Source organism: Ruditapes philippinarum, unplaced genomic scaffold, assembly GCF_026571515.1.
Source record: "Ruditapes philippinarum isolate M1 unplaced genomic scaffold, ASM2657151v2 ctg254_1_1_1_1, whole genome shotgun sequence".
NCBI lineage: Eukaryota > Metazoa > Mollusca > Bivalvia > Venerida > Veneridae > Ruditapes > Ruditapes philippinarum.
The window spans coordinates 200,177-210,655 of record NW_026857453.1 but is presented as its reverse complement, the minus strand read 5'-3'; the positions used below and the strand labels follow the sequence as shown (position 1 = coordinate 210,655).

Sequence of the window (10,479 nt, the reverse complement as noted above, 5' to 3'; positions counted from 1 at the left end):
CTGCATAAAGTCAAGCGCTTTCCTTCATGTTGTCATTAATTCATAGCGTAACAACCATTCTTTTAAGAAACCGTTGTGTATTACAATGTAACATGATATAGCAATAAATTTGTTAAAACACATTATTTATTAACACTTTTTCAGGAAACTACGGCGAGAAGGGGATAGAAGAGTTCCGAAACTTAGCAAAGACAAAAAACATATGTATAGCCAATTCTGAAGCTGCCCCAAGTGTTGAAAACGATGTCGCTTTCAACAAAATAATAGAAACGCTCTTGAAGACGGAGCGCGCGCGTGTGATCGTCTGCTTCTGTGAAGGGATGACTGCAAGACGTCTGATGATGGCTATGAAACGTACGCCAAAAGCTAGTTCACGTTTTCAGATTCTTGCCAGGTTTGTTATAAGATTTAGAATTATTATAAAACTATTTTACTGCAATGCAAGCTTATTAAATGCAGACGTTTTTTTTAATGTAATTATGCTTATATTTCTATGGTTGATGCTAGGTACAGGCGGTTTGACTGGAATACTAACAAAAAATTATCGATTTTTCCCGCTAATCCACATTACATCTGAATCATCGGTGGGAAACGAATGAACTTTAGACTCAAGGTCCTACATCAAGTGTCAGACAGAAAAATGTTGCCTGTCCCGAGGATCGAACCAGAAATCGCTGGAATACAAATCCGATGCCTCTCTGTCGAGCTAATTAGGCCGTTGTTACCTGCTGTTGTTCAATTCGATTATTTTCATACAAATTTGAATATAAAATTTGAATAAAATTTGAATGGGAATCTTTGATCACTTTTTATTTTATTCATACATTTGTTTTATATGTACATAGCATGGATCTAAGGATATACCACTAATACCATGACTAAGGTAAAAAACGGAGAAGTAAAAACAAAAATATATCAGCATGATATATCATATATGCTTTGCTAACAAATGTACGATCAGCCTTACACTTCCGACAAAGACATACATATATACCTGTATTTCCATTTGTCAATATTAGACTGTGTATATGTCTGTATTTTCTCATCTTCTAACGTCTACATAGACACTGTCCTAAAACATATCTGTATTTCTTTGTTTTCTATCCTTACATCATATACAATAAACGTATATTAAATACTTGTACATCCAGTCCTTCAAATTGTACATCATAGACTTAAACTTCATACTTGATAATGATATTCACGAGTTGCTGTTTGGAGTGAAGTATCCGGCCCTAGAGTGCCTGTGGAGGGGCAAGTACTAGAACATGCACCAGAGGGACGATCATTCTCATCTGAACTGCAAACACATGTCATATATTCTTTCTTACACATTCTAACATTAACATGGCTATCTTTTAATAGATTATTTTTTTGTAATACTTAATACAAGAACAATGTATGGAGGGCGTTCTTTGCCAAAATTCCAGACATGTAAAAAGTTCCTTTTGAAAATGCAAATGTGTATGCCAAGCATATACAGTTTAAAATGCTCGGCATCCACATTTGCGTTTTCAAAAGTAATCTTCAAAAGGAACACTTAACATGTCTGGAATTTTGGCAACGAACGCTCTCCATATACAATGTACTAATGTAATTTCGTTCGATGCCACTTTCTTATATTATTAGCATATTAATGTACAGATTAAAAAAAAACGGCAAAATACCATCATTCTAAGGAATGAAATTTTTAGCATGATGTGTAAAACTAACGGTCTGATACACAAGAATGTTGTTACTATTTTTTAGTGCAGCTGATAGCACGCTGTAACTGTCGATACACGTACATATTAAAGCCAGATAAATATTTATTAATAAGCTGTATAGATTGTTCGGCATTTAGTTTCATATATAATTAGTTAAAATATCATTTATAAAATGTTTGTAATGCATTTACTTACCAAATTGAAAGGAGTTTGGCGTAAATGAAATGTGTATAGTCATTAAATATCATAGATCTTAGTAATTATAACTTCTGCCTGTCCTAGGCAATATTGATTCGTATTTTCTATCATTATGAAGTGATGGATGGGCAGACAGACCGGATGTTGTGTCGGGTATAGAAGATGTTGCAGTCGGTGCCATAACTGTTAAACTAATGTCAAATAAAATTCCTTCATTTGACACGTATTTCAAGTCACTAAAGCCGGAAAACAACAGCCGTAATCCTTGGTTCCGTGAGTTCTGGCAATGGAAATTTAAATGTTATCTCCGTGGCTTACCACCGGAGGAGCAGGATACCAGACAACCTAAACCCTGCACAGGTATATATGTCATACAATTTCTGGTAAATCATTGTGAAACATGACATTTAATTAGATAATCATTGAATAAAGCTTTTAGAGTTTAGTTGAAGTCACATTATTCTCATTTATTTCGTTGTTAAATTGAGTTGAAATAGCGATATATTTAGAGATTGATATTATAATAATGATTGACCAATAATTGAATTAGATCGATTTCTACTCACTGTACCTTTATCTTTAATATGTCGTTATTCAATTTTGGAACTATTAAAATTAATATTTAATGCTTTTTTTTGTCAGGGAAAGAGACAATTACCGACTTTGTTCAGGATGCAAAGCTTGGCTTTGTCGTCAAAGCAATATACGCTCTTGCCCATGCTCTTCACAACATGCATCGTGATTTATGTGGTGAGGAGTCTGGACTCTGTGACAACATGGCGGTCCTTGATGGCGGACTGTTCCTAGACTACCTTCTAAATGTATCTTTCTCCTACGAACGAGAATCCGTCTTCTTCGATGAATTCGGAGATCCACCACCAAGGTAAGGTATATCTTATTGAATATATATAAACGCAAAACTCTGTCCATCTAACTGTATAATGTTCTGAAGTCGAATGCTAGATCTATATGTAATTGGCCAGTATGGCTAACCTCTAGATACAGTATCTTATTTTGAGAATTTAATAACTAAATATTGCAAGCATTTATACAAAACTGTGCATACTTTATTCCATCATTGCTATTACTTCTCGTTTCCAGATTGTTTTAACATTTGTCATAGTTACTGAAAAAGAAATTCCTTTTCTGTTGTAGATATTATATTGTTAATTACCAAATATACCAGAAGCACATGGGCTGGACTGTAAACGAGAGTTACAAATATGAAACAATTGGTTCATGGAATAGTGGTGTTTTAACTATGGATGACAATAGAGTGTACTGGCCTAAGCATAATCACGGACATGCCACAAAATCTATATGCAGTGACGATTGTCCTAAAGGACATGTTAAGGTATTATTACATTCATTGTCTTTATTTTTTTCGTTAATTACATATTTATTTAGAAAGTATTATTAATCTTACATAAACATTTGAAACGACACTTATTTTCATGTGTTAAATATAAAAGTTAAATAAGTTATTTTTTTGTAATATAACTGACATTAGTATCGAAGGCATTTATGAAAAGTTTTAAGAATTAACTAATTTCAGAAAGTACATGGCAACATTGCCTGTTGTTGGGTATGCACACCTTGTCAAGCAAACGAGATTATGTTAGATAGCGAAACGTGTCTACCATGTACTCTAGGGTGGTGGCCTAATCCAAACCTCACAGGTTCGTAACAATGTTTAGCGTAAATACTAGTATTTTATAATTTCAGAGTGGATGAACAAATTGTCTGTTCCATGTGTTGCAAGAATAAACAATTCAATGCAAATACTGTCTTACGATTACAAGCGCATGTTACTTCTGATCATTGTAACCTTTTTGAGAGCCAAAGAAGTCTGCTTAAACCTCTCTCGCGGTATTAAAAAGTAAACCTGTGAACACTGTGAATTAGATCAAAAGTTTGTCTCTGTCATACATATTCTTTTCTGGTACAATCAATAAGATACTGACCGATTTACCAAGTAACAGAAGTCAAGTACATACTGTTTTGTGTTATATGAAAAACCTGGAAGATTACTGTCTCTTCATAGTACCCCTTACACAAATTAATGCTAATGATCGTCAAATTGTGAGATTTTTCTTTAATATGATGGAAAAATTTAATGACATGTAAAGCTTCATAGTTACTTTAAGAGGACTTAAACGACTTTCAAATTTCATTTTGATTTGGAAAAAAATTCAGTATTCAAATTGTTTCAAACTAAGTATTTCAATAATGTTGTCTTGGAAATGTGCATCATATCACTGTTAAGCCTTCTACACAACAGCGTCCTAGGGCTAATTATAACATGCTAGTGACGTTCAAATAGTAATTTACATATAGAGAGCGGACCGGAAAGATATCGAGAGTTTCTTTAGGGGTTTCCTTTGTTGTAATTGTTTATGCATTTTATGGGTGGGAAATTTCATTTTTCACGCTTATTCATTTGATTGGACGGTTTATATGAAAATAACGTATTTAACCTTTAGAAAAGTTGGAGGCCGCTTTAAGTTTAAATCTTTCTGCAGTTCAGATAATATTAAAATATAGATAAATTTCTTCTACTTCAGAATGCATAACAATACCTGTTGAGTATATCAATTGGTGGGATACTGAGGCAATGGTTGCACTAGTTACAGCCTGTGTCGGGATGTTCGTTACCCTCTGGATAGCAGTTGTATTTATACGTCACAATAATACGCCTGTTGTCAAAGCATCAACACGAGAACTCATGTATATCATTCTTATAGGCGTGTTGATGGCATTTTGCAGCAACTTCGTCATCGTGGCAAGACCAACGCTTGTGTCGTGTTATTTTACACGGATTCTTCCGGGAATGTCATTTTCTCTTATTTATGGTGCTCTTGTAACAAAGACAAACCGTATAGCACGGATATTAGAGGGCACGAAGAAAATAATTACGAAAAAGCCACGATTTATGAGTGCGTCTGCGCAAGTCATTATAACATGTATAATTATTGGAGTAGAGTGTGCTATAATTACTATAATGCTTGTGATTGAACCGGCAGACTCAAAATTAGATTATCCTGCACCAAAGCGAGTAAAGCTCATTTGTAATACAACGACCATGGGAATTATAGTTCCACTCGGCTTTGACCTGGTGCTTATTGCTATGTGTACTCTTTACGCAATCAAAACAAGGAACCTACCAGAAAATTTTAACGAAGCAAAATTTATTGGATTTTCTATGTACACAACTTGTGTAATTTGGCTCGGCTTCATGGCAATCTATTTTGGGAGTGAAAGGAAAGTAATTACCATGTCAGTGTCGGTCTCTTTGAGTGCTTATGTTGCGCTTGTGCTCCTCTTCTTTCCAAAGGTGTATATTATAATCTGGGCACCGGAGAAGAATACACGGAGCGCCTTCACAACTTCTAAAGATGTGCGATGTCATATTGGGTCAATCTCATGCGCCTCGGGGGAAAGTATAGATCTAATTAGGTAAATAAAGAGAATTGCACTCTGCTTTATAATTATATTAACGAAACTAAGTTTCTCCGAATGCCTCTGGTTTTATTGTTCTGTTATAAATTTCCAATCTCTTGAGAGCAATAACTGGTAATCACGTAAGGTGTGTGATAAGTTTAGTAAATAATTCTTTTCAAATTTAGTTTTAGTATGCAATAAGGACCATTAACATTGACTCAACATAGAGAAAAAAAACTTGTTCGTAGGCAAAATGTACTCTAAAATGAAATGAACGAATACATCAAGTTAAGTGACACACTTATAGAAGTATCGTTTAGTCCATCATTTTATTCCCGCTAAAGTAAAAGCCTGTATAAAAAGAGAGCAGATTGACTGGAATGAACCATAATACCACAATAGATGAGGATTCATTTGTATTTGTAAACATGATAAAGTTAATAGATAATAAGATTTGTCATGAAGGAGGTTTGTTAAGATGTTATATTTGCCGTAGAATCAATTAACCATGGCTAAGTAATGCAAAGTAATAAAATAAATATCTTATTGTTGAATAATGTAACAAAATATGTGAATCATAAACACAGCGTACATCCAGTTAATCATGAATGTGCAATTAATCAAAAGGTAACGCCAAGTCTGTGCAAGGCTATGCCCAAAACGAATAACACGGTATTTCTTTTTGCTTGGGTTTCACGTCGAACCAACAGAGTACAGGTCATATGTCGACTTTTCATGTTAAAATGGTGAAGGAAGGCATAAAATGCCCTTCCGTGCATTATTACAGGCACGAACGATCTCCTGCATAGAGCCACCGATGTACGGTAAATTAGCTGGATAGCTTCCTCACATTAAAGAATCCCAATTCCCTGTCGAGTTTCGAATCCACAGGGGTGAAAGTCGAGTGGTTTAATGTCAACGACCTTAACTACTCAACTACTCAGCCACGGACACCCTAGTAAAACTGTAATTGAACGAACCAAAAAATTAATACCCTGAATGAACATAAGATAAATGAAAAAGCACATGCGGCTGCAGAGACATTGTATTTTAACCAGCATTAACTTTTTTCTCTGAATATATTTACATTTTTAGATTATTCTTGAGAAAGACGACCTGACTACCGTTTTGAAGGCGTGTTTTATGTTTTCACGAAATTTATAAGAACATAATTGCATTTAAAACTTTTTTCTTCATGTTCGGTATTTCTGTTAACATTTGCCTAACGTCTATTAATGTATAACACTAAAATGAAATTAAAATGAGATTCGACTACTTTTAATGAGGTAACAAGTGTTGCTCTGGTGCATCTCCTGAATTCGGCGTTGCCTCTCTGCTAATTTAAGTGTAACATGACATAAGTACACCGAATATCAAAAACCATAACGTGATATATACTTTATTGTATTTAAATATATCGATGAAACACAAAAGTCGTGCTAATCATTCAAATGATCTTAAAAGATAAACACTGTGGAATTTATGGGAATATTTTGATGATGTTAAACATATAATGCCTCAGCTACCGTATGCGCGAAATCATTTTAATTTTTTCAATTTGATAAACAGTAATTACATTGTATATTGGTTCATTTACGTTCCGTGCAGCTCGTTTCGGCCACAGAATTGCACAATTACGTTACTTTTGCACAAATTCTGTGTTATTAGTACATTGCTGCGTTACTAGATTTACACGACAACAACAACAAAATAAATTAAAAGTATAGGCATTACGTATTTTAGATATTTTAGCACGTTTCAGTTTAAAGCCGTCACATAAACGACACAATTAATGTTTATTAATGAAAGTACTTTTAAATAACATATTTATTTATACTAATCCTAAAATTATTTTATGCAAATTTATGCCACTTTTTTAACTTACATTTTAAAGGCATGGTAAACGTTTATTGTTAAATTACATTTTCGCAGAAGCTAACAACATTATTCATTTCAAACTTGATGTACTTGTTTACTTTCAACATATGACACAATTCCAGAAAGGCAAATATCTTTCATTGTTATGCCCATTTGTGACTTTTATCAGAGACATTCACTTAAAACTTGGAGTTTTTGTTCACTTTCAAATAACACATGAATTGCTTTTCTAAGGGGCAGATAATCATGAAAGCCATTGTTGCTTAATCATTTCCCCTGTTTTACATTATATAGAATATTTTCCAAAAAGCCGTTGAATTTATTCTCTTTAATTTTGAAACATTTTTTACTCCCGCGGGCAGGTGTGTTTGCTAAGGAACGTTTGCAGAATAATGTCCCCTAGTATTGCTTTTGTTTACTCTCCAGTATTTAGAAAAGTAGAGCGGACTGGTTCCAGACAAGTCCTGCTTAACTAGCTAATCATTAAAAATGTTTCTTGGCATGCTTAATTCTAATGCAAATGAGTATAACTGTAAAATAGATGTTTTGTTTGTATACTGATCTTCTTTGTATTACAGTGTGGTTGGATAATAATTGTCAAATAAAATTCAAAGAAAATGATAGATTTTACTAACATACTGTTATATATGGTACCAAATTTGTGCCATGTCGTTCTTAAGCTCCGCTTTGCCCGGGCGAAGACACGAAGATACGAAAGTAGTGACTTTGTCGTATTTTGTTTGGCACAAATCAGCCACTATAGTTATAATCATAAACCTTTATCAAATTCATATTGTAACATTTTTTATCATTTTTTCAGGGATGTCAAGCAGATTGATGGTTTAAAAGTTCCTGCTGGCAGGCGACGAGCTAGTTTTTTCCAAAGACTGCGATACGGAGGGACAGGACATCACAAAAGGCATCAACATATGCCATCATCAAGGTTGAAGAGAGATGCTACTGGTAAAATAAGGCGCGAAAACTCATTCCACGTGTCTGCATCAGCTGGCAATTCTTCCTCAAAAGGGGGATCATTTTCTTGGGCTAAAATGTCGGCTGCTGGAACTTCTGAGGAGGACAGACTTAGTACAATTAGCAGTAAAGATGGATCAGACGAGGTAAAGCGAAAACATTCCATTTATAAACGCGAATGCGGCTGCCAAACGGAACCGGAACTCATGGAAAGTATTTTAAACATGCCGTATTTACGCAGACGATGCAGTCAACGCATACAACGCACAAGGGCTATTGATGAGGACTATGCGTCAGTGAAATTTAGCCCAAATAATAGTATGAAAGTTCGTTATCAGCGACCGACGAGTGATTCAATCAAAAATGGTAAAGGACCGGCTGTTCCACCACAAAGTATTAAACCCACTAATCGTGGTGATTGTCGAACATTTCTGTTTCCGGGTTATTCGGATAGCCCTTTGTCAACATCAGACGACATTGAAAATGAAGAAGACTTCGAATATTATGACAGCATTTCAGATTTACTTAAAGCTCATAAGATAACACCTGTTTATATTGATAAGAAAACTCCAGTGTGTGTGAATGATAAGTCAATGTCTACATATCTAAATCCACTCGGTAACCGTGATATAAATGACTCGTCAGTAGACGAAGATTCGGAAAAGCCATTATTAAATGGTGAGAATAAATCTCCAGAGCTCGAGGAACCAGATGATGGTGTTCGTTTAATTGTTGAAAATGGTGTAGATGGTACAAACACATCAGTCTTAAAAGACTCTTCGTCATCCCATTCTCCATTCCATATTGTCACTATAGAACAAAACCAATCTAGTCAGAATGTTAGCGATCAAAACGCTATAGATATCCAAACTCATACAAGTAACCAAAGAAACTCCATTTGCAATAACTTATCAAAAGACGTTCAAAACAACAGTATTAACGCAAAACGTCGCTCATCCTCGCCCATTTTATCTCACGTGTCTTGCCATTCCCTAAATATTTCAGACGATAAAAGTAGACGGAGACCGAGTGCCTTGAGTCAGGGAAGTAATATTATGGCACACGATCAGCCTGTTAAGTCATTTCCCGGATGTAAAAGTGCAGACGATATGACATCTAATGACTTTGCTAATAAAGTTGAAAATTCGGACAAAAGTATGGTCGAATTCCAAACATTCCTAAGAGAACGAGGTGTCGAGTTGGATATGAATTATATTGAAAGTAGTGAAGTTTGAAATAACCTTACAGTGGCAGTGAATCTCACACCAGCTCCAATTGCTGTAAAAAATAGTATGGTAATTTTCTGGGTTAATTACCCGTTTACCAGTTCTGAAAAGCAAAGGGAAAGAGGAAAGTCGATAAAAGCGCTGAAGAAAAACAAATTCCAAGTCATTGTTTCACGTGTTTTTGTAATCGTATGTAGTTAAATAGATATAGAGGAAAGGTCCGGAAGTTCGAAAGTAACAACATTGTAGCATAACATCACTTGTATATACTGTTCATATTGAGTTGAAATATGTGACGTTATCATACATTTGATTGATGTAATTCGTATAATTTTAGTGATGAACACATTCCCTTTATTTCCTAAGATGTTGTCAGGTTGTGTAGACCAATGTTGTTGTAAAGTGATTTCTTAGTTTATTATTGGTAAATGTTTTATTTTCAATCACGAGTCAACCCTACCGACTATAAAATGACATAACATTTACTAGGTTATTAAAATATGTGTTTATTATTACGATGCTTGTGTCTATTTTATTGATCAAATCATCAGATAAATCATATTACATAACAAACATTGCTTTTCCTTACTGTCATCGTAATACCGTAAAGGCATCCTCATACATAATATGGTATATAAACAAAATGTAAAAAGGCTGATTTGCACGGAAACACCCTTAAATTGGGATAAATAAACGAATACAAAAAAAAGTCGAATCAAAATAAGGTTAGGTTTTTGGATCAAAATCAATATTTGGAGCAACTGTTAAATGCCGATATCTGGTTTTGTAACTGATTAGTTATTTTTATCAAGTCGATATTTCATGTTGAGTCTTTGAGGATAAACAATGGACGAGATTGACTTGTTAATTTTGATCCTGATCTCTTTCCTGATCTTTAAAATCTGAGTGAACATGGGGCCAAGGGTATATGACTATATGTAAAAGTATATGAGCCGCGTCACGACAAACCAACATAATGGGTTTGCGACCAGCATGGATCCAGACCAGCCTGCGCATCCGCGCAGTCTGATCAGGATCCATGCTGTTCGCTTACAAAC

At 34.7% G+C, this 10,479-nt stretch overlaps 1 protein-coding gene across 1 annotated transcript; it reads left to right on the top strand.

Moving 5' to 3' along the window:
* The first annotated feature begins 261 nt into the window (after positions 1 to 261).
* LOC132749795 (metabotropic glutamate receptor 1-like) lies at positions 262 to 9,933 on the top strand. The gene is made up of 8 exons (XM_060739692.1): positions 262 to 394; positions 846 to 883; positions 2,023 to 2,264; positions 2,547 to 2,787; positions 3,060 to 3,258; positions 3,460 to 3,583; positions 4,469 to 5,360; positions 8,044 to 9,933. The coding sequence occupies exons 3-8, from the start codon at positions 2,099 to 2,101 to the stop codon at positions 9,428 to 9,430; spliced, it is 3,009 nt and encodes a 1,002-aa protein (XP_060595675.1). The 5' UTR covers positions 262 to 394; positions 846 to 883; positions 2,023 to 2,098; the 3' UTR covers positions 9,431 to 9,933.
* The last annotated feature ends 546 nt before the right edge of the window (positions 9,934 to 10,479 follow it).